Below are 24,875 nucleotides of genomic sequence, written 5' to 3'. Positions count from 1 at the left end.
CATTTTCAACTGACACCTTCAACATTCCACATGCCCCTAGGAGGACAATGAATGTTTTTGATCATTGATAGGTGGAAGTTGGCAGGTCTTTCATTTATTATGTCTATGGTTTTTGATATAAGAATACATTTATAAGCACCTTAACTGGGTTTTTTAATCCTAGAACAAGCACCTGTATGAACTGATGCAAAGAGAGGAGAACAAGATCTAATTGGCTTTAGTTACAGGAAGTTTAAACATCAGAAGAAACTTCTTGATGGTAGGAGCTAGGCTTGTGCAAATATCTGGCTCCAAATACATGAAGCTGAATGATCCCTGCAGATCCCCTGGTTCTGCACAAATGCGGCCATTCCCACCTCTCACCTTGGTGTGCTGTTGTGCTTTTCCCAGCACTGGTTGAGCTCCTTAAAGAGAAATGGAGCCTTTCCAGCCCAACACCTGGTAAAGCATGTGGGGAGTGCTGAAAAATGGAATCCTTTCCAGTGTTACTCCCATAGAACTCTGTGGGGAAAGCACTGGAAAGGACTCTACTTTCCAGTGCTCTCCATGTGCTTTCCTATACGTTGTTGGTGCTCACATGGCTCTATTTCTCTTTTAAGGGACTCTACCAGTGCTGAGGAAAGCACATCAGCGCATGGAGGTGAGCAATGGGAATGGCAGCCTCCATGCAGTGCCAGGGACGCTGTGTGGATTTTTCTTTTTCGGATATTTGGAGTTGAATATTTGCATAAGCCTAGTAAATTTGGCAATTGACTCAATTATCTAAGGACTACTTAAACATAGAAAGTACTTTCATGTCTTGGATGCTTAGGAGAAACTCTCATTTGATTATTGATAAATAGTATATTATTTAGGGTTAGTTAAGGGGTTGGTGTTATTTAGTGCCATAGTGTATGCTGTTTAGTATTTACAATATTTTAATATTCTAACTTTTCAGTGTTTTATGCCTTAGTATAATTCTTAATCTGTTGCTGAATGCTAATACATTTAAACTGTGTTTAAATACGTTGTACTTTATGCTGGTCAAAGACTGAAATAAAATCATGATGATGATGAATTAAACCAATTACCAGGGTAGGCTATCTCTTGCTGGAAGTCTTCCAGCAAAGGCAGGGCAGCCATCTACTTTGGCATGCTCTAGTTTTGAATTCCCTACGTCTAGCAGGGGGTTGGCCTGCAAGCAAGTGTTGGCCTCTCCAATTCTGATTTTATGATTCAGTAAGGATCACATATTTGAACGCAAAAATCTCCATGTATATCTGTCAAAGCTTTTTCTTTGCTTTCTCCCTAATCTGATGACTTCTTGCTTGCAGTTTTGGGGTTTTTTTTTAATGTAGGGGAGCATTCAAACGTTCACTTGATCACCAAAAGTCTGTGCTAGGAGAATTTAACCATGTAATTCCTTTGAATGTCTTCACTGGTTCTTTAGCCACCTTGCATGAAGCCTTACATGCAGCATTCCTTGGTTAAATTCTTGGAAGGAGTCATCCATTACAGATGTGTAGAGTTACCAGTTATATGGCTGCACACACCTCCACAGGGATGGAGTGAGGCTGGCGGTGGCTCATGTTTGGCCGTTGCCGCACCCCCTGGCCACACCCTTGCATCTGACACCAGACGCAGGGGCCCGGCTAGCCATGCCCCCATGTCTGACATCTGACGTGGGGGTCTGCCTCCCAAATGGGGCTGAACAGCCCTGTTTGGAAGGCAGATTAGCCCCACTGCATTGGGCAGCGCAGGCCAGAGCAAGGAGAGCTGTTATGGCCATGCTGCATTGGAAGTGCAGGCCAATCTCCCTCCCAAACTGGGCCACGCGGCTCCATTTGTCAGCAAGGCCAGGAGTAGCTCTCCCTGCCTTTAAGTCAGGGATAATCACTCCAGCCCATGCTACTAATGCAGCTTGGGCTGATTTCGTTCCCAAATGGGGCTGTGTGGACCCGTTTGGGAGCAAAATAACACCCCCCCACATCTGACATCAGACATGGGTGTGTGTTGGGGCCGTGAGGTGCAGCCCCTGATTGGTGGTGGCCCGGGTTCTTTGAACCCACTCACCCAATGGTGGATCTGCCCCTGTACCTCCATCAATAAATCTATTAGCAGGTTTGCTCTGAAGTGTGGTGATTACCACCCTGCATGATTATACTTTGGCTTAATGTGGGGAATTTAACTCAACTTAATGAAAACCTGTATATAGCCAAATTATACACTGAAATACCTGGAGAGCTGACTGTGTATAGGATATACCCAAGTCCGAGTACTCAGAAGGGCACGATCTTATACAAACACGTTTCTTACAAGCAAAGCTGTTTTATTAAAGAACAGAGATTTACAAGTGAAAGGCTGTGATTAGTGCTTTAGCAGATTTGCTGGCAGTGATCTTCTCTTAGGGGGTTAATGTTCTGAGAATGGCATAGAGTTGCCCCTAATACACATTTACAGGGACAGGGGATACAGTTGTGGGCACTAGGAAATGGAAGCGAGAGCAAGAGAGAGAAATGTGGCAATGGATCAGGGCTGCTCAACTGTGGCCCTCCTACAAATGTTGGCTTACAATTCCCAGAATCCCTTGCTTTTGGCCACTGTGGCTGGGGATTATGGGAGTTTTGGTTCAAAAACTTGCTGGGAGGGCCTAAGTTGAGCAGGCCTGCAACAGAGAAATAACTCTATAGCTACCTGTCCTACAGCTTTGCTTTGTGCTGGAGTGATGAGATAGGAGATTCACCTGGAGAGGGGAAACTCCAGGCACCTAGGTTCTCAGCCTGAAAGGAATTGAGTGGCCCCAAAATAGATATTTCAAACAATGATTTCAGCTCAGAGATTTTCAGGCTTGGAAATCTCTAAGACTCATCCACAGAATGTGCTCTCCAGGTTTCAGTGGGGTGGATGATAAGGTTAGTGAAAGGTGGGCAACCTCAATCCTTCAGAAAAGAACAATGTGAAGCTGAGTGAATCCTGAATCCGTGAACTGTACTAATTCTAAAAAGGAGTTTTTATGCCCTAAAGACTGAGCTTTTGGGGTCAAACTTGAGAGGGATGAGCACCTTCCACCTTCTAGAATTCTATTCTCAGTTGATGCCTTCCGGTGGCTGGCTATTGTTTCTAGGGGAAACTCAGATAAGCTGAATTGCCTGAAGGTGGATATCACTGGTGTGAGGCTCAACCAGTGAGATTAATCTAATTATGAGGCTCTACTCTTCAAGACCAATTTAATCAGTAGTGGGGAATAGGTTTTACACTTGGACAGGAAGATTGCTCTGTTGAGGAATTTTTTAAATTAATGATTAACTTTAATTTCCAGGGGAGGCTTCATAGTATATGCATACCAAGCTTAGTTAATTTCCTATGGATGTTCTCATAGACATTTATCTTAAAACAAAAGGCTGAATAGATGATATTCCAAAGGAGACAACTACATGGAGAAAGAGGGCACTGATTTTCAGCATGATTCACTTGATTGAATCTAAAACTCTTAACTGTGGAAGGGAATCTGTCCTTGGTGCCTTGGCTTCTCTGGGTGTTCGCTTGTTAAGAGGGAAACTACATTTCAGTATTTGTTCCAAAGCTTTGATTATTCTGGTAGTTTCTTTGCAGGCCAATGGCTATCAGAGTGGTATTTTCTAGTCCTTTACAATCACACTAATGATCTGGAGGCTTTACACACAGGGCTTCTGCCCAGAATCTTCTTCAGAAAAGTGTGTGTGTGTGTGTGTGTGTGTTCACACACCAGCCAAACATACCTCGAAGTCCCTTTGAGATTTTTGGACCCACTCTACACACAAATCGGGCTTTGTGATGCAAATCCTAGCTTATCTTGATGTATGTCCAGGTTTTTAAAATGCTAGTTTTAAGATACTTTTTCTGAAAACGCTGGAGCAAATGGTAGAGGCACTGACGTAGAATCATTAGCATAAGAGGCATGCTCTCTTCAGACATGCAGCTCTATCTCTGCAGGAGCTCTCCCCCCACTCCCCCTTTGGCTAGAAGGAAAACACAGAGCATGCCATGTGGACTTGTTTCAAAAGAAAACTGAGAGCAGAGGGGAGGGCCCTTTCCCACAGTGCCGCAAGTGTACTTCGAATTGTCTTCGCTCAACATTTACCCCGAAGCCTGAAGCCTAGTGTGAATAACTCCCTGGGGGCACTAATAAGAGCCTGACCAGAATGACTTATTTCATTTCCTTGCGCCAGAGGAATCCACTCAGACAGAGGCTTCCTCAACAATCATACAATCAATAGAGACAGCCAAGATTCAATCTGGGGGTATAATGGGACGCAATGGGAAAGGTGGTTATGGCAAAGGTACAGGGCAGCCAGAGGTGTAGCTATAAGTGAGCAGATGGGTTCAAAGAACCTAGACTCCCAAGTCCTGAGGGTCCCCCCAGCTCCCTCCCTCCCTATTTTCTTCATTATCTCCTGCACTCCAAGGAGCCATGGGGGAGAGGGGCGAACACAGGCCACCTCTCCCATAGCTACACCCCCAAGGGCAGCATTACAGTTGCTGTAAATGTTAAGTTGATTGCATACAAGGCTATAATGCCAATGAGATAATCTTGGATCTATATGGTTTCTGAAGATGAAAGAAATACCTTTTCCATGTGCCATTGTAACTCTTCTGAAATCTGCATGTGTCATTAACTATGCATACAGTGACAAGTAGTAATACATTAAGCTGTTCTGCATGATCAGTAAGCAAATCAATATGTTGGGTTTCTGTCATTATTTCAATGCTTTAAAATATTATGTTAAACAATGCATTTTTCCTGCTGCTGGTAATACTGCTAGTTTTAATTGGAACATCTAACTTCAGAAATGAGTGGGCCAAGAAACAAAAAGTAAACTTGATATATTTTTGGTCCCCTTCCCATTAGTTTATGTTCACTTTAAATAATGAAGACCAAAAAAAAAAATTTAATATCAAAAGCTTCCATAACTGTTTTGTCCTGTATTTTCTAAGAGTTTCTGCTCCCCTATTTTTAGCTTCAAGAAATGCTATGGCATTTTCTAACCTTGGTCCATCTTCTTTTTCTGCCTGTGTATGAGACTAAGAGCTGTATGTAAACTGATAATTAATTGCTCTTGCTATTGTGTATCTCCAGAGATCTGAAGAATAACTTGATTAGTACTATTGAGCCTGGGGCCTTCTATGGACTTTCAGAACTAAAGCGTCTGTAAGTATTAATTCCATCTGAATTACCTTAGAAATTGTACTCATATTGACATTTCTGTCCTTGGGGAGTTTGGAATATGTCACCAAGCAATTATAACATATAGGACGTGCAAACCACATACTTCCATTTGGTCCTTTTAGAGGGTTTTTTCCTCTCTGTGTGTGTTTTATATTTTATTTATATGTTTGTCTTGTTCTTTTTCTAAACTTTAGGAGCATTTAAAACTAGTTTTAAAGCTCTTCAGTTAAGTGTAAAAATAGAATAAATAAATGTATAGTGTATAGTTTATAATTAATAAAAGGTTCTTGTATTAAAAGTAAAATATTTCCTATATTTCATATTAAGGTCTATCTTCATTATAGCTCCAGTTTTATCAGAAATTATATAATCTTTTCAGTGTCTGAAAAGTTATCTATGAAGGCTGTTATTTTAGTATTCTTTTTTTTTTAAATACCCTTTCCCCATCCATGTTTGTTAAGTGTATTCATTTTTGTAGTAAAGTGCTCTGGAGTGTTGTTTAAATATATGCATTTAAAAGTTCATTTAACAATGCATGTTTGTTAGTATGAACACATTTTTCTTTTAATCTGATGCAAATCACAAAACTACCAGATTGGATGTATTGTTTGCCTATTCTTATCTTGACATTTAAGAAACACATATACAATTAACATTAATGTATTCGGTAAAGGTAAAGAGTGCTGTCAAGTTGATTTCGACTCCCGGTGCCCACAGAGCCCTGTGGTTTTCTTTGGTAGAATACAGGAGGGGTTTACCATTGCCTTTCAGCATCCTCCTATATCGCTGCTTCCCAATATAGTACCAGTGGGGATTTGAACCGGCAACCTTCTGCTTGTTACTCTTACTCAAGCATTTCCCCGCTGCGCCACTTAGAATAGGTATAATAGTGATATATAACTTTTGCCTTGCCTTGCCAAAGAACAGTTACATTTTGGAAATGGAATATTGCACACATTTTGTGCTTCAAAAAATGGGGAAGATAATGAATGGGAAGTACAATTACAAACATTTCCGAGCAGATCTGAATGCATATTTGAATGCAGAGTAATCATCAATGTGTGGAAACATAAAAGTGCTATGAAAACTGAATCTTATTGCATTGGAGATGATGTATTCTAATAACACAACCCTGACCTCTTGTGGGGAGAAATGGGAATGGGAAGCTATAAAAGTTGTGATGCAATATTGCTCAATCACAGGAAGACAGAGGTCACAGCACAGAAGCTTCTGGTTCGAGAGATAATTGGTGCAGCAGGCACTCCAGAGACAGAAGTAAAAAGAAGCATTGTACTGGTTTTCAAAAGATGGATTTCTAGTTACACTTACCAACATCAGTACTATTACTTAATTTTCAGTACTGCATGGAGCATTCTAGAGGTAGTGAATACCCAATTATTATAATGTCCATACCAAGTGTATTTCAAAATCATTATGAGTTTTCCTTTAAATGAAAATATTATTCCCATTGCTTGACAGAACATGTTTAGGAAATTGCATTGCAAGATTAATAAATGACTGTCTCCTTTTAAAAGTTGCAGTTGGTTCATGAAGACCGTTTACTGCTTTAAGGCTTGAATCTGCTTCTTGTTGTTCCATATTTGTCCCACAGAAGATATAGTAAGCAACTGAAGTTAATGTAACACAAACATCTGTGACATGAGGTTTTGTGGGTCAGTTGGAAAAATCACAGTCTGCCAATAGGGATGTGCACGGAAGCGGTTCGGAGGCCCTTTATGCATGTGTGATGTGCTCATGCCTGTGCCAGCTTCTGGTCATATCCAGAAGACGAGGGTAACGGGGCAGCAGGGAGGTATGCTGATGCCCCGATGGGCTTTTTAAAAAAACTGACGCCGGTGGGGGGAAAGTGGCGGGAGGGGTAAGTGTATGCTCCCCTGCTCTTAAAGGGAGACCTCTGTCACCTTCAAACTGCCCCACTGCAGTTCCGTGCACATCCCTAGCTGCCAAATCTACATAAAACTACCAATTTCTTTTGGAACCCTTTATGACGGCTGAGTGTACTATGCTAATTCAGCATCTGCAATGGCAGAGCTAAAATGTCTTAGGGATCTTATGGATTAACACAAAAAGATGTCTACAAGTAAAAATAAACCAGAATACAGGCTATGTGTCTGGTTACTGTAGAAGATCAATTTCATGAGTCAACATATCTGGTATAAATATTTACAGCAAAAAAATGAACACCACATTTATGTGACATGAGGTGGATTTGGCCTGAAATAACAAGGAACAGTTGAAAGGCATGTAAAAGCAAGCTGGTACAAAGTGTTGTTTCTTTTTCTAGGAAAACACGTTAAAAAGACTAATCAACATATTGGGTGGGGAAATAGCACATAGTGCAGAAGACTTTGCCATCAGCTGGCAAAACTATTACTCCTGAACTGACATAAATATGCAAGTTTTTGCTTAACCAATATTTCAATTCAGTGAGAGTGGTGTTCAAAAAATATTTCAGGATTTGATCCATATATTTTCCTTTTCCTAAGTTTTTAAAAGAGCATTTAACATTTTTTCTTAGTACCTGATTTAGAGTTACTACAGAACACCTTTTAAATTGTGTAGGATAATTCAAACCTTGTAAACAAAGGCTTACAATTCCACAGGAATTTTGTTATGCTTGAGGACATTTCTACATAAAGTCAGTAGCACCAGTTTTGCAATCAGTGCATTTTAAAATCTGGACTACAGAGCATGAGATATATGCTTGGTTCCAGCTCTAATTAGTTATCATTTAACACCACCAATTTAACTGAGTTCTTGTTCTCAGTAGGGATCTGTATGGAACTGGATAGCCCAGTCTGGATTTGAGCTGCCCTGGGTGACTTGTTTTTAAAGGTAAAAGAAAGTCTAAGCATACCTTTTTCCTCCCGCCCCCATTTACTCCATTTACTCGTGTTACTTGCCGATACCCGTCAAGCCCTTGAGCTGGGCTTGGCTCGACTTGCTCTCGGACTGGATCCCCTCTGGTTCAATTCGAGGGCAAGCTTTTGAGTTGAGCGGCTCTCACAACCCTAGTTCTGAGCCCACACATGAGGTATACTTTTCAGGTCACACATGTCTTATTGGTGCTCTCTTGGATAGAATCATGGATGTGTCCTCAAATGGTACTTAACATTAAGACTAAGCCAACAAGGTACACTTTCACACTGGTTTAAATCATATAACTTTTAGCAATTTTTCAGAGGGGGTGCCAAAAAAGATGTAATTATCAATTCAAAGTGAGGGTAACATTTAGCCAGAAAACATTGTTCTCTCTCTAAATTGGCTTTGTGATATTATCATCTAGCCAAATCATCTTGGCTACGTAGCATTGAGTTGTGCATGATCTTCAATTACCTAGACATTCTATATCATGAATAATAATAATAAATTAAAAATAACAATATGGTATTGAAGCAGCAACAAATGATTAGGAATGGAGAACCACTGAATATGATGAAAGGTGATCAGTTGGTGATCAGTTAAACACTTAATAGCACTACTTTGTCCCTAGTAAAAATAGGTGGATGTTCAGGGCAGCACTATTTAAAATCTTTTCTTTGCATCCTTGGAGGAAAGATGAAATATAAATGTTGAAAGAGATTGTGGAGACCCTCCTGACCAGGATGGAGAGTCCACAGAGAAAGACCACTGGGCCAACCAAGCTTTTGATCCAGAGCTTGTGATCAACCAGTTCCCTGATCCAAAACCAGAGATCACTCTGCTGCCTGCCTCTATCCCTCAAGACTTAGAGAACCATACCTGAAAGACCCAAGATCCAATCCCACTGTGGGATCACCAACATCATCACTGGATCCCCAACTGTGTTGCTCCTGAGCCTGGTTCCAACTGCAGCAGTGACAACAGAGTGCTCATGGGTATCCCATAGACAGATCCTGGAAAAGTCTCTTCAGCAGAAGGATAGGTCATCACAAGAGGATGAGACAGAATGGAGAGCATCTGAGGGGCTAAGGATAAGTCCTAGTCAGTGTCTGTCTGTCTGTCTGTCTGTCTGTCTGTCTCTCTCTCTCTCTCTCTCTCTCTCTCTCTCTCTCTGTTATTTGCCAGGGCTAGCAAACTCCAGTGTTTTTGTTTGTCCCTGCCTGGAGGGGGTGGAGTCAGCTAGGGTTATGGGAGACCCCACATTCCTTTGACATTCCTTTGACCCACATCCTTTGTCTCAGTTGGAAGCCTACTCTCTACATAAGAGGTTAAGGCCTGAGAGCATTGCGAACAGGGATAGCAAACAGGATGTTGGAGTTTTGGAGGAGTTTAGTCGGAAGTGTGCAGGGGAGCTTGGAACAAGTCCCTGTGATCACAAGGAGCCTGGTGGAGAAAAGAACGTAAGTACAAATCCCTCCCTCATATTCTTGAGAAAGGCTCTTTGGGCAGTTTAATAGCTGACCATGACAGCTGAGACCTATCCTTCTAATAGACTATCTCTAAATACTGTAAACAGCCAAAAAACCCAGTATGAAGATAGAAGTCAGCAGGGGAGGGGGCATTTCCCAGTGTATTGCACAGAGTGCCACATGTATGACTATTTGCCCCAAGGGCAGAAGTCATGGGTGTGTGCTCAGTGCAAGGAGCTCCTGGTTCTCAGGGAACAAATTCATTCCCTTGAGACCAAAGTGGTGGATCTGGAGAAGCTCAGAGAGACAGAGAGGCATGCAGATGAGACCTTCAGGGACGTGGTAGAGGCATCACACTCCAGGGCTGACAGCTCCTCTGCTGTCCTGCTGTCAGGGAGAATGAAGGTCTTGGGCAAGGAGGACATTGGTCTGAGGAAGAGGTAAAAGCTCCTTTAGAAGGGACCACTACTGTGGAAGATGAGCCCATATCCTCTCACACAGGGGATACTCCTCTGTGGGGTGGGAGCCTCCTTGTAGTGGGCGATTTGATCATTAGAGGTATAGAGAGATGGGTTTGTGACCTGCGTGTTGACCGCATGGTGACTTGCCTGCCTGGTGCGAAGGTTGAGGACATCACGCAGCGTCTAGATAGGCTCTTAGGCAGTGCTGGGGAGGAGACAGCTGTCGTGGTGCACGTCGGCACCGAGACTGTGGGGAAATGTAGTCAGGAGGTCCTGGAAGCCAAATTTAGGCTAATAGGTAGCATATTGAAGTCCAGGACCCCCAAGGTAGCATTATCAGAAATGCTACCTGATCCGTACACAGGTACAGTGAAACAGGCAGAGCTAAGGGGTTTCAATGCATGGGTGAGACGGTGCCGGGAGAAGGGGTTTTGATTTGTTAGGCACTGGGATACATGTTGGGGAAAGCAAGGCCTGTACAAAAGGCACGGGCTGCACTTGAACCAAGATGTTGACCAGACTGCTGGTGCTTAAAATCAAAAAGGTTGCAGAGCAGCTTTTAAAAGGACCCCCGGGGAACTGACGACAGGAGCTGGGCAGTATCCAGTTCAGCAAACACCATTGTTTAAAGTGTGAGGGTGCAAAGGATTTAGATAAAACAAATGGGGACAGAGTAGAACCACATAAAGAGCAGACAGAAGCCTGTGCCAGCTGGTCAGAGTCCAAAGAAAGATAGCATACACCAGGGAAGAGATTCAATGTATAGGTGCTTATATTGCAATGCCAGAATCCTCCAAGCCAAGATGGGTGAGCTGGAGTGCTTGGTTGCCAATGCAGAAATAGAAATAGTGAGCATAACAAAAACATGGTGGAACAGCGAGAACCAGTGGAACACTGTTATCCCTGGATATAAATTCTATAGAAAGGACAGAGAGGGGCACCTTGGAGGTGGAGAAGCACTGTATGTTAAAGAAGGGATAGAATCTAACAAGCTAGTAAACCTAGGTAGACTGGAGTCCTCCACAGAAACCCTGTGCTGACAATACAAGGCCTGAAAGGGAACGTGCTACTGGGGACGTGCTATCACCCTTCGGATCAAAATGCTGACAGTGACTGGGAGTTGCAGGAGGAAATCAGGGAGGCGTCAAGGAGAGGCAGGGCTGTAATAATGGGCGACTTCAATTATCCACACATTGACTGGTTAAATTCACAGTCAGGTAATGACAGAGAGGTCCAATTTCTAGATATGCTGAATGACTGTGCCCTAGAACAGTTGGTCTTGGAACCAACCAGAGAGAAGGTGACCTTGGACTTAATCCTGAGTGGCACCCAGGACCTGGTGTGTGATGCCAGTGTCATCAACCCTTTAGGAAACAGTGACCATAGTGCAATCAAATTCAGCATACATGTGGGGACAGAATCACCAAGGAAGTCTAACATAGACATTTTGAATCTCAGAAGAGGAAAATTCTCCAAAATGAGGACTATTGTAAAAAGTAAGCTGAAAGGGAAAACCAGGAGAGTCACTTCACTCCAGAATTCAAGGAGTTTACTCAAAACCACAATACTAGAAGCCCAGTTAAATTGTATACCCAAAAGGAGGAAAGCTACCACTAAGTCCAGGAGGATGCCAACATGGATAACAGGTACCATCAAGGAAGCCATAAAATGGACGAAGACTTCCTTCTGAAATTGGAAGGCCTGCCCAAATGAGAACAGAAAGGAACACAAACTCTGGCAAAATAAATGTAAGGTGAAGGGAGGCAAAAAGGGAGTTTGAGGAACATTTAGCTAAAAGTATCAAGTGGAATAACAAAAACTTCTTTAAATACATCAGAAGCAGGAAACTTGCCAGGGAGGCGGTTGGACCTTTAGACAGTGAGGGAGTGGAAGGGATTATTAAGGAGGATATAGAGGTTGCAGAGAAGCTACATGAGTTCTTTGTGTCCGTCTTCATGGCAGAGGATACTGAGCATATACCTTTTCCTGAATCAAGCTTTTTGAGGATAGAGGCTAAAGAACGGTCAGATAGAAGTGACAAGAGGAGTGGATTTCACTAACTGTCTGAAAAAACTAAAAACTAACAAATCTCCAGGGCTGGATAGCATCCATCCAAGAGTCTTCAAAGAACTCAAATGTGAAATTGCCAGTCTCCTTGCTAAAATATATAACTTATCCCTGCAATCAGGCCCTGTACTGGAGGACTGGAAAGTAGCCAATGTAACACCCATTTTCAAGAAGGGATCCAGGGGGGATCCGGGAAATTACAGGACGGTTAGCTTAATGCCAGGCAAATTGATGGAAAAAAGCATCCTCAAAGATAAAATTGTAAAGCACATAGAATAGTCCCTGCTGGGAGAGAACCATCATGGCTTCTGCAAAGGTAAATCTTGCTTCACCAACCTTTTGGAGTTCTTTGAGAGTGTCAACAAGTGTGTGGATCAAGGTAATCCAGTTGACATAGAATACCTGGACTTCCAAAAAGCTTCCCACAAAGTTCCTCATCATAGACTCCTGGGATGGGATAAGAAGACAAGTACATGTGTGGATTGCTAATTGGTTGAAAGACAGGAAGAGGGTAGCTATAAATGGAGAGTTTTCATAATGGAGAGAAGTAAGAAATGGGGTCCCCCAGGGATCTGTACTGGGACTGGTGCTTTTTAATTTATTCATAAATGATCTAGAGTAGGGGTAAGCAGCGAGGTGGCCAGATTTGCCGATGATACCAAACTCTTTCAGGTAGTGAAATCCAAAACTGATTGTGACTCAAACTGGGTGGGTGGGTGCGCAACAAAGTGGCAAATGCAGTTCATTGTTGGCAAGTGTAAAGTGATGCACATTGGGACAAAATCCCACAACTTCAAGTATACTCTGATGGGATCTGAGCTGCCGATGACTGACCAGGAGACGGATCTTGGGGTTGTGGTGGACAGGTTATTGAACGTGTCAACTCAATGTGAGGCAGCTGTCTAAATGGCCAATTCCATGCTAGGGATAATTAAGAAGAGGACTGAAAATAAAACTGCTAATATTATATGTTATAGTTATATGTTTATATAAATAAATATATAACTTTATAAATATTGTATGTTTATATAAAACTATGGTGCGGCCAGATCTGGAGTACTGTGTACAATTCTGGTCACCACATCTTAAAAAAGGACATTGTAGAACTGGAAAAGGTTCAGAAGAGGGCAACCAAGATGATCAGGGGTATTGAGCACTTTTCTTATAGCAATAGCAATAGCACTTACATTTATATACCGCTCTATAGCCGAAGCTCTCTAAGCGGTTTACAATGATTTAGCATATTGCCCCCAACATTCTGGGTACTCATTTTACCGACCTCGGAAGGATGGAAGGCTGAGTCAACCTTGAGCCCCTGGTCAGGATCGAACTTGTAACCTTCTGGTTACAGGGTGGCAGTTTTACCACTGCGCCACCAGGGGCTCATTATGAGGGGCACATTATGAGGCAAAGCTATAACACCTGGGGCTTTTTAGTTCAGAAAAAAGACAACTGCGGGGAGACAACTGCGGGGATAGAGGTAGGGTTGTGCGTTTTGTTTTGTTTTTCTGTTTTGTTTTTGGTCCGAATCTGAAACACCTCCATTTTGTTCTTTGTTCAAAATCAGCCAGTCCAAAACACCCCAATTTTCTTCTTTATTCGAAATTGCAAAATACAAATTTGGATGTTAAAAAATGGCCCCAGGGCAAAACTAGTGGGTGGGGTGGTAGTGTCCAATGGGTTGAAGCTACCACCCAAATTTCAGAGGAATTGGGCAAAGGGCTGATTTTTGGTGAATTTTTGAAGTTTAAGATTTTTCCCATAGGGAATAATGTAGATTTCAGCAAAAGTATAGCTTCACGTTGGGAGGAAAGGAGTGGCTGCCAGAATTATTTCAAAAGAATGGGGCAGAGAGCTGATTTTTAAAGATTTAATGGAGTTTACACGTCTTTAAAGTTCTTCCCCATAGGAAATGATGGAGGTTTCAGCAGCCCCATAACTCCACTTGGGGGCATCGGGGTGGCCTACAGCAAGTGGAGGTATAGAGCACATAGGGTGCCAACCACCTGCATGGGTTGCTAACCCATGGGTTACTGGTTTTTGTTGTTTCTGAGATGTTTTGAGTGTAGATTCTCTGTTAGCGTATGATACTGGATTCATGGTTTGTCACTGAAAATCTCATATACTACCAAAGAATCTACACTCAGAACACCTCAGAAACAACAGAACACAGTAGCCCATGGGTTAGAAACCCATGGGGGTGGTTGGCACCCTATGTGCAATACAGCAGCACTTGCTCCTGGCCACCCCCGTGTCCCCCAGGTGGAGTTATGGGTCTGCTGAAACCTCCATTATTCCCTAGTGGGAATAATTGCCATATTCCTTTGGAATCTGGGTTGTGACAGGCACCCCTTGGGGCACTGCCACCCAACCCACTGTTTTGCCCCTCAGGCCCCCTTTCTGCCCCAAATCTGCCCCAAAGACATGTCAACTTCAGAAATTCTTTAAAAATCAGCCCTTTTCCCAATTCCTTTGGAATCTGGGGGGCAGCAGGCACCCACTGGGGCACTACCACCTGACCCACTCTTCTGCCCCCAAAGCCCCCTTTCTGCCCTGAATCCACCTCAAATAACACCAACATCACACATCAACAACAATAGCAGAGCTCTGCAAAGAACCAGGCAGATTTTCAAAGGTCATGCACATCCACATTTTCCCCAAAAATGCAATTGATCTACACAAAACAGTGTGAAACAACAACAATGAAATGCGCACTGGCCAATGAGGGTAAATTTTACCCTTACATTTCCTTAAAACAAATAAGGAGGCAATTGCCAGCAGATCAGCTCATGCTTTCACTGGCCAATCTGCAGGCTGGAAGGGCCGGAAATTCAAACAGATGTCAAAACTCAAAATGGAGACTGAAGGAGAAAGACTTCATGATTGCAAAATGGAGCTCCAAAACAGCCAAAACAACAAAACATTTTGTATCCGAAACAGGGACATTTTGTTTCAGCTACAAAATGTTCTGTTTGAGCATTGGGTGTTTTGTTTTGGCTACAAAGCAGCCGAAATGGCCTGTTTTGGGCACAAAATGTTTTGTATCTGAAACAAAACGCACAACCCTAGACAGAGGTCTATAAAATCATGCATGGTGTGGAGAAAGTGGATAGAGAGAAATTCTTCTCCCTCTCACATAACACTAGAACCAGGGGTCATCCCATGAAATTGATTGCTAGGAAATCTAGGAGCAACAGACGGAAGTACTTTTTCACACAACACATAATCAACTTGTGAAATTCTCTGCCACAATATGTGGTGACAGTCAACAACCTGGATGGCTTTAAGAAGGGTTTGGATAACTTCATGGAGGAGAGGTCAGTCATTGTCTACTAGTTGTGGGGCTATAGGCCACCTCCAGCCTTATAGGTAGGATGCCTCTGAGTACCAGTTGCAGGGGAGTAACAGCAGGAGAGAGGGCATGCTGTCAACTTCTGCCTGTGGCTTCCAGCAGCATCTGGTGGGCCACTGTGCGAAACAGGATGCTCAACTAGATGGGCTATTCTTATGTTCTTAGGATCTAGCTCAGCTCTGGGGAACAATACCAAATAGAACAAGGAGATGGGTAGAGACTCCCTAGTTCCTACTAAAAACCTCCTTCTCAGCCTTCTCAGTCTTGCTTGGCCTTGCTGCTATGTTACCTTGCTCCTCCTGTTCAAGTGGGGTTTGGACCTAAATATATTCAATGTGAAGTAACTCTCTCTCGCTCTCTCTCTCGCTCTCTCTCCTGGCTTGGGTTTACTGTAAATTTTGCAATGTAACTTCTTTTAGCCTGGGCTCTGATCCTATGAACAATCTCAGCTGACAAAGCAAGCCTCAAGGTATATTCCTTCACTACAAGATAAGGAGAGCAGTCTATATTAGTAACAAAACAGCTTCCAGCACACTTTTCAGATGGCGACTTGAAATGGCTTTGAAACATTTAGGCCTGGTGTGCATTTGTATGATCTGGATTTTGATACTGTCTTGCATACGGGTACAGCAAGGTGCTGTTTGCACAGTCACAGCCTGTTTTGGGATCTTAACTTAACGTTTCAGGTTTAAAGTGTTGTATGTGCATGATAAAATAGTAGCTGGGTTTTTTTAGTTTTGGGAACAGTTTTCAGGCTTGCTGGGCTTACTCAGAAATAAACAATTCAGTTCAATGGGCTTCCTCCCAAGTAAGAGTGCATAGGATTGCAGCTATATAAGTGTGGCTTGCACAGAGCAGACTAATTTTTGCCATTTTTTAAAACTCTAATGCTCCTATGCAAATCACAGTGTTGTGTCCTGTGCAAACAGGGGGCAAGTTTTGGTGGGGTCCACCCAACAATGTAGCTGTGAGAAGTGACTGCCAAGGCAAGGGGTCACCTCCCTTCCCATAACTGGCTGCAGCGGGGAGGTGTGATGGACAGTGAGCGCTTTAGTCAAGGGAAGAGAGTGGCAAGAAAGTTGGCCATGTGCAAATTCACCAAGGGAAAGGAGGCGAGGGAAAGCCGTCATTCACCTGCCCCTACTCCTCTTTTCTCTCTATTGGGGAGGAAGTGGTGTTAAATCTGACGGCGACTTCAGAACGTTAGGGTAAAAGCTGTCGGATTTTACACCACTTCTTCCTGCAGTCTGGAAAGCACCCAGGTGAGGAAGAGGAATATACTGTGTTCTATGTTCTCTTCTCATAGTGTGGCTGTGTAGCAGAATAGAGCCTTTGTCTCAGAGCAAGCTCACTTGAGGGAAAGAAATGCTGGATCATCCCTGCTGAGCTTTCTGGCAAAGGCTACTCCTAAAACTCTTCTTTACTTTTGTAGGTTCAAAAATGGATGCCATCACCACCCCCCTCTATTAGAGCTTGACCCTCCCTGGGCTTGAGGTGGAAATCCAGGGGAGACTCTTTTTCTTTTGCTATGTCAAAAGTTAAAAAAAAAAAGGGGGGGGACCAAAAACTTCCACATGCAAGCCTACACATGGGGGAAAAACTGATAGCTGTTGACCACTTTAGGTGTGGTTGCACCAGAGGAACCCCCCACCGCTTTCCTGAGTTAAAAACCCACTGAGAGAGGCTTGTAAAATGCAAAGAACAAAAAAAAGGTTTTATTCAAATGCCACAGACTGCTTCCATCTGAGGCTTTCTCAGCTTTTAGTTACAGGTAAAAATATTCAGTAGGTTACAAGATTATTTCAAAAACCACCCCAAATGATGTTGGGGCAGCACACTTTAAAAATTGTGGTTACCCAGTTGCGAGGAACAAGTATGTAGGAAAATACAAAAGCATAGTTAAAAGCTTACAGAGTCTTTTACAACACCCTGGCTGGATAGGCGTAGGTTAGTGTTTCTTAACTTAATTACATTACAGATAAACAATCATAGACCAGTATCAGGGATATATAAAGTGCACACAAAAGAAACTGAAAGTCTAACACAAAATCTGACTAAACAAACTTTCCCTAGACTAAACTTCCCGGAGCCAGAGCCCTGGCTTCTTTTGTCTTGAACTCACCAAAACCTTTCCTGCAGCCAGCTTTCAAGGCCACACGTCCTCCTCTCTGCAGTCCCAGCCTGCTTCTTCTAACAAAGAACTCTTCTCTTCCTCCCAACAGCTCTAGGTCCCACCCTCCTGGTGTGCTGATTGACTGAGCTCTGGAGTTCACCAGTCTGTCAGTCAGGACAGGATTCATTACTGGTTGACTCCTTAGGGAATGGGTGGCTGATCACTGCAGGCTGTGTGTGTGTGTGTGTGTGTGTGTGTGTGTGTGTGATAACTTTTTTAAAATTACGAATTACTGAACTACTTCTGGGGGGGGGAGAGACTTGTTTTTCATTTGCTCTTCAAGGATTCTCTTTAAGATCTCTCTGTGTAATTTATATTACTTAAATATAATATAATGCATTATTTTAACAGTTGTCTAGAAAGAGGGCTCTTTGAGGGTTTCTAAATATATACAAGCTATACAGTTTTCCTTGTTTTAAATTTATTTTGCTTTGTAGGCTGTCCAAAATGCTGATGAATATCCATATTACATTTTACCTTCCTCTGTAATTAATGCCATTTTTTTTCTTTTTTCTGTAGGGATCTTTCTAACAATAGAATTGGTTGCTTAATGCCTGAAATATTTGTAGGCCTAAGAAACCTTCATAAATTGTGAGTATGATCCTTTTGAAAACTATTTTAAAACACCTCATTATAAGCTTAAGACTTCATTTTATCTTACAGTAATGTTGTTTTTAATCTTGGTTATAAACTGCCTTGAACATTTGTGTGATTGGGAAAACAACATATATTTTTTCTTAAATAAAAAAACCCATCTCTACTTTCACAAGAGAATTCAAAACAAGACACATTTGTAAAGTGATTTAATAAAAACACATTCTTCTTTGTATTGAATGAATGCAATAAAATAATCTGATGTGGAGTTACTCAAAATTATGTGAGTTCAGCTTCTGACTGTTGCTGATTCTTTGTACCATGTTTCTTCTTTGTCCTAATTTGCCTTAAGTGCCATTTAATCAGATTGGCTGTAGAGACAGATATTTGGTCAATAACATCATGATGATGATATGTTTTTTTCTGTCATGACACTAAATGATGCCCATGAACAAAATCAAATGAAATGTCATGAAGGTAAAAAAGAAAAATGTGTCAAGAAAGCAGCCACCACCACCGCAAGGAAAATAAAATGATACCAAACAGCATAAATGTTTAGCAAGGAGGTTATTTTGGGGGGTAATTATTTTGTTCGAAGACTTCGAAGCAGATATTCAAGTTAGCAAATATTCAAGCCCCTACAAAAAAATTACCATGCAAAAATGTAATAAATATGAAACATGAGAAGCATATAAACGAGATAAGGAGAATTTGTGTTCCTTTATTCATATCCAAAACCTTGCCCTTTTGTGTGCACCATTATGCCCTCTAACTGCTTCACAGAAAATGCACATACTATGAAAGAAAGAGAATTTTTTTTAAAAAAAAGGATATAGGAGAAACCTGTAATACTTAAGAAAAATGAATATTTAAGTATTAATTATACTGAATCGTTGAGTAACACTCGTGATTAACACTTTGATTCCATTCAGTCAAGGACTGCTTAGGAACATCTGTTGAGATGTTTGTTGTATTGGAGTAATCCATGAGGCTGCAGATCCCATTTTCACATTATTCAAGAGTTAACTAATGGTTTGACTGTTCAAACATATTTAAGGAAAATCTTCATGGGTGTGACAGGAGATTGCATTTTAAATGAAATTACCTTCAGTCCTACCCTTCCTTCAAGTCTAATATTTTGTGTATGTATTCCACATGTTTGGAACAATTCCAATTGCAAAGATCTGTTCTTTGTATTCAAAAATACAAAGGTTCTTTTGGATCTCTCAGAGGCATTCGATACCATCGACCATAGTATCCTTCTAGATTGCCTGAGGGAGTTGGGGATAGGGGGCACTGCTTTGCAGTAGTTCTGCTCCTATCTCTCAAGTAGATTCCAGATGGTGGGGAGCTTGATGACAGTTGCTCCTCAAAATGGGAGCTGTTATATGGAGTCCCTCACGTCTCCAGTCTGTCACCAATGCTTTTTAATATCTACATGAAACCGCTGGGCAAGGTCATCAGGAAATTTGGTGCAGGGTGTTATCAGTATGCCGATGACACCCAAATCTACTTCTCCTTTTCATCTGCATCATCAGGAAATGGCATTCATCCCTAAATGCCTGCCTACAGGCAGTAATGTGATGGATGAGGGATAACAAATTGAAACTGAATCCAAGCAAGATGGAGATGCTTATTGTATGGGTGCAGAATCTGAGGGATGAGTTAGATCTTCCTGTGCTGGATGGGGTTACACTCCCCTGGAAGGAGCAGGTATGATGTTGGGAGTATTCCTGGACTCAGGCCTACCCTAGTATCTCAGGTGGTGGCTATGGCCAGGAATGCTTTCTACGGCTGATTCCTTGAAGAGGACAACCTCAAAACAGTGGTGCATCAGCTGGTAACCTCCAGGCTTGACTATTGCAATGCGCTCTATGTGGGGCTGCTTTCGTACATAGTTCAGAAACTTAAGTTAGTTCAAAATGCGGCAGCCAGATTAGTCTCTGGAGCAGCCCGGAGAGACCATATTATGCCTGTTTTGAAACAGTTGTACTGGCTCCCGATATGTTTCCGGGCAAAATACAAAGTGCTGGTTATTATCTTTAAAGCCCTGAACGGCTTAGGTCCAGGTTACCTTAGAGAGAGCGCCTTCTTCCCCATTGCACGTTAAGGTCATCTGAGGAGGTCCGTCTCCAGTTACCACCGGAATGTCTTCTCTGTAGTGGTTCCTGGGCTATGGAATTCACTCCCTGCAGAAATCCGTAATTTGAATTAATTATTTGCCCTCAGGTGAGTCCTCAAAACCTATCTGTTTGGCCTGGCCTTCCAGGGTTTTTTAATTATTTTAAATATTTTTAACTTGTTGTAACCTGATTTTCCAAGGTGTTTTAACTGTTAATTTTTAGAATGTTTTAACTGTTAATTGTTTTATGGTGTTTTATAGTCTGTTTGTAATTGTTAATTAATTTTAATTTTTTTTTAAATGTAAACTGTCCTGAGCCATTTTTGGAATGGCGGTATAGAAATGAAATCAAATAAATAAATAAATAAATATTACAATAGATAGTGTATAAGTTTCTGACCCTAATTATGCTGATAATTATATGAAACATTCCAAATAATAGCTTGCCAGGTGAATGGATAATTTGGAGACAAATTAGGTGATCAGAAAAACCAATCATTTTCTTACTGGGCTGCTTCCAAAGGTACTAACACAGGCTGATCAATTTTAATGAAGTACTCAGTGTGGTGTTTGGCACTCATTTAAGCTGATTAATTGTTTGCTTTTTACACATTCAGTCTTCAGCCCTGCATTTTTTTCAATTTTGTTTCTCTGTTTTGTAGATTAGTAATGAACTATGAAACAAGTCCTTTACTGAAAAACTTAAAAGTTCTTTCTTGTGCAAATTAAATATAGCTATTATACTTCGAGCTGTCTGTAAAGGAATGTTGGCAATTATTTGGATAAGAAGTTGGAAAAACTGTGCTCTAAGATAAGAGGTTATCTGTTTGGAGCTGCCAAGAAACTGATGAAGGAGGAAAGAAGACGAAAAAGTAACTGGTTAAGGCAAGCCAGTAGGAAAGGATTAGGAATAATGGAGTGTACAGAAATGAGGATTTGGAGAAGAAGCAATGGGAAATTGGGGCAAAGAGATACTAATGTTGAAAAGGCATCGCAGAGAGAAGAAGCCATTGGTCATATAACGATAATGGCCTAGGTAGGTTAAAGAAATTTGTAGTTAGAGAAATAAGGAAGAAGTTGGTAGTATGAGAAAACTATGGTGGTGAGATGAGTGACGATGCCTGGGGAAATTGAGTTGAAGGCTAGTGGTCTAGTTCCTTCCCTTTCTTCACCCACTATTGCCAGTACCACTCTATTTTGGGGTAGTGCTGCAAAGCACCCGCCTATTTGATGTCTCAGCAGTACTGCATCATGGGCTCATGATCAATGAACAGTTAACTTTTCATCCTGCCTAAGCTAAAAAGACAGTATTGCATTCACAAGTGGTCACTTGCATGAGCAAGTGTGGGGCAATGTGCCTCAAGTAAAAACAGCAACCTGAATGAATAGAACACCCCCACCCCTTTCTCTTACAGAGAAGCATCAGCCCGGGAGCAGACTTTATTTCAAAGAAATAAACTAATCAGAGAGGAATTTCCTCACTTAGACAACAGTTTGAAACACTTCTTCTAGGAGTAGCAAAGACATGGTACATTTCGCAAGTCATTATGAATAACAAATTGTCTGGTGAGGACTTAGTGGAGAAACTAGCAACTTGTAGGGGCTATTCTCACAATTAACAAAAATTGGGCTAGGAGAGCCTAGCCTGATTTTTGTTAATCGTTAGAACCACCTGGCTCGGCTGCGAGCCCAGTGGTTCAAGAGAGGGTAACCCGCTCTGGAACCCCTGGTAAAAAGCAGGTTTGCGGAGCGAGCGCTCTGCAAACCTGATTTTTACAATCGTGAGTAGCTGCGGCGCACCTTCGCGCTGCACCTACTCATGAGTAGACCCCCAGCTGGGAGGCAAAAAGCCACCTCCCGGCTCGGGGGTCTCCCCAGTATGCCCTGCGCGCTCGCACAAGGCATACTGGGGCTTGCGGGGAGCCGTGCGGCCCCTGAGCTCCCCAGCCCCCACCGGCTCTGTCTCAGAGCCAGCAATTGTGTGGGCGGCCAATCCGGCCGCCAAGGGCTCCCTCCCCGCTCACCCGAAGAAACCAGGTCTCACAGCTCGTAATCTTTTACACATGGAGACATCCCAATCTTGAGATATGCAACTGAGCTCAGCTCCATTCTCTAAATGCAGCACATCTGCATAGTACAGCTACATTCACTAAATGAAGTACACCTTTGCCTTTTGTGGGGTAAAACCCACTCAGTCCAGCTAGCAATGGATGTCTTTGTTTTGCACAAACATACTTGCCCTCCAGGGAAAGAGAAGCCCCCTTGATTGATTCAATTTGTCTCAGGGTATGATTTTCAGTATATCTGTCCTGGGCCCACCACATGTTTTCAGAGTCATAAAAGCACAGGGAGTCTTCGCATCATGTAGGGGAGTCTCCTTGAATTATACTGTCCAGCAGTCTCTCAGACATGCAAGTTGCAGTCCTTTGCTGCTCATTTCTTTCTTGCTTTTCCTCACCTGTCTACTGATGAAGAGGCCAACCAACGTGCAAGAACACATCATCGACCCAAGGAAGGATAAAGTATAACTAACGTCTTCCCCTTCTAAGCCTCCTCACTGCCTTTCTCTCTTTGCCTCCCTCTGTGTTTCACTGGCACTCTTTAATACAAGTCTTCAGCCAAGCTCTGATTTAGAACCTTAGCCAAACTGATTGATTCTCCATTGGGACATGAGCAAAATTGTTTCCAGCAAGACTCTCAGTTAGAATATTAGCTAATTTTTATTGCATTTGCCTGACCTGATTTTTGTCGTCTGTACTCCATTTTATCCTTAAAAAATCTTTGAACTGTACTCCTGTTTCCTCATCTTTTCCAATACACCACGACTTGCTTACATTAATACTGGAACCAAACTGCTCCCCACGCCAAGCTAATTTCCCCATTTTAAGCCAAAAGCATAGTTGAAGTGTATAGCCAGCACTCTGGGACAGTTCTGGCAACACCACCCATTGATCTTTCTGGTCCTCTGATCTTACTAATGCCTATTTCCATGTAGCTATCTGGCCACAGCACTAGAAGTAGTTTTGCTTCCAAGTAGACATTTCAATACAAGTGCCAGAACTTCCCCTGGACCTCAAAGGATAGGTATGGAATGGGTTGGTTTAAAGCATCAGAAGATCCCTGTCTCATCAGTGTTCTCTCAGTGGGGAGTCACCAGGCTAAGGTAGGATTCAAAGCTCTCTTTCCCATTCTCATTGGCCCATCCTTCCTTAAATCCTTTCTCTTCATGAGGGAAGGAACTCCTGTCTCAAGAGCCCCTCCTCTCACAACAGTTCTGCAACTGATGAGTCCAGAATCTCATTCTCTAAATGTCTGAACAGCCCACTGCCATTGGCCAGGCCAACCACTGCTAGTCAGGGATCGACTTACTAGAGCAGCCTCTTTGCTTGGCACAATCTCCCAATTCTCAACAACGAAGTTCTGCTTTTGTCCTATTTGTCATGTCACAAACTTTACTAAGTTCATGACTGTAGTTGTCTCATACTCTGTCATCACCATGTCATATTTTCCTACATAGACAACTGGCTGTTAGTTGCCCCATCTCCCCAACATCTTGCTGACCATGTTGGCAACTCTGAGCCTCTCCATCAGCTTGGCCTTTCCATCAAGTCAAAACATTCATTCTCATGGGAGCAGTTCTTGATGGATCTGCATCCAAAACCTTCCTTCCATGTTATTGTGCCCTCGCTTTGTCCCACCTAGCAACAGAGGCTCTGCTCCGAGTGCTCCAACCAAATGAATGAGGTGGGTTGCTGCTACAGAGAGGGCCTTTTTGGTGGTGGCATGCTGTTTATGGAATAGCTTTCCCAGTGACACTCTCCTGGTGCCATCATTTATTGTTCAATTTATATACTGCATTTTATAAATATTATATTCTTTTAGATGCCAGATGACCTTTTGTTTACCCAGGCTTTTAAAAATGTTTGTGTTTATATTGTAGCTTCTGATTTAATGTTTTTTTAAAGTGGATGTTAATTAGGGATGTGCATGAATCAATATTTTTTAATTCGCATTGTACCCAAATCGAATCACCCCCTATTTGTTTTGGTCTGAATCTGCCCCCCTGAATCACCCCCAGATTCAATTTGGGTCCGAATCAATCCAAATCGATTCAGAGGGGGAAAGGGGTTCTGGGGGCAAAAGAGTGGGTGGAGTGGTAGTGCCCAATGGGTGGAAGGAAGCTGCCACTCCAATTTCAAAGAAATTGGCCAAAGGGGTGGTTTTTAACAAATTTCTGAGGTTTGCATGTCTTTAAGCTTTTTCCCATAGGAGTAATGGGGGTTTCAACAGCCCCATAACTCCACATGGGGAGCACCAGGGTGGCCCAGAGCAGGTTGTGGTGTAGTGCACATTAATTTTATTTATTATTATTTATTACATTTATAAACCACCCCATCCAGAGGCTCTGGGCGGTGTACACATGGGGTACCAACCACCCCCAAAACCAGAAGTCCATGGGGTACTGGGTTTTGTTACTGATCATTTTTGAGGTGTTCTGGGAGTGGATTCTTTGGTGCAAAATGATAGATTTTCTGGACATTCATCATTTTGCACCAAAGATGATGAATG

At 42.3% G+C, this 24,875-nt stretch overlaps 1 protein-coding gene across 4 annotated transcripts in view; it reads left to right on the top strand.

The window, feature by feature from the left end:
* Positions 1 to 24,875, top strand: part of ADGRA1 (adhesion G protein-coupled receptor A1) — a 676,883-nt gene that overhangs the window by 242,784 nt on the left and 409,224 nt on the right. For all 4 annotated transcript variants that reach the window (XM_053309873.1, XM_053309870.1, XM_053309872.1 and 1 more), the window contains 2 exons: positions 5,096 to 5,167; positions 18,110 to 18,181. In XM_053309873.1, the coding sequence (XP_053165848.1) occupies positions 5,096 to 5,167; positions 18,110 to 18,181 (144 nt within the window). The remainder of the gene's footprint in view (positions 1 to 5,095; positions 5,168 to 18,109; positions 18,182 to 24,875) is intronic.

Source organism: Hemicordylus capensis, chromosome 3 (genome assembly GCF_027244095.1).
Source record: "Hemicordylus capensis ecotype Gifberg chromosome 3, rHemCap1.1.pri, whole genome shotgun sequence".
Lineage (NCBI taxonomy): Eukaryota > Metazoa > Chordata > Lepidosauria > Squamata > Cordylidae > Hemicordylus > Hemicordylus capensis.
The sequence above is the reverse complement of the archived record's forward strand: the minus strand, read 5'-3'. Positions and strand labels throughout refer to the sequence as shown.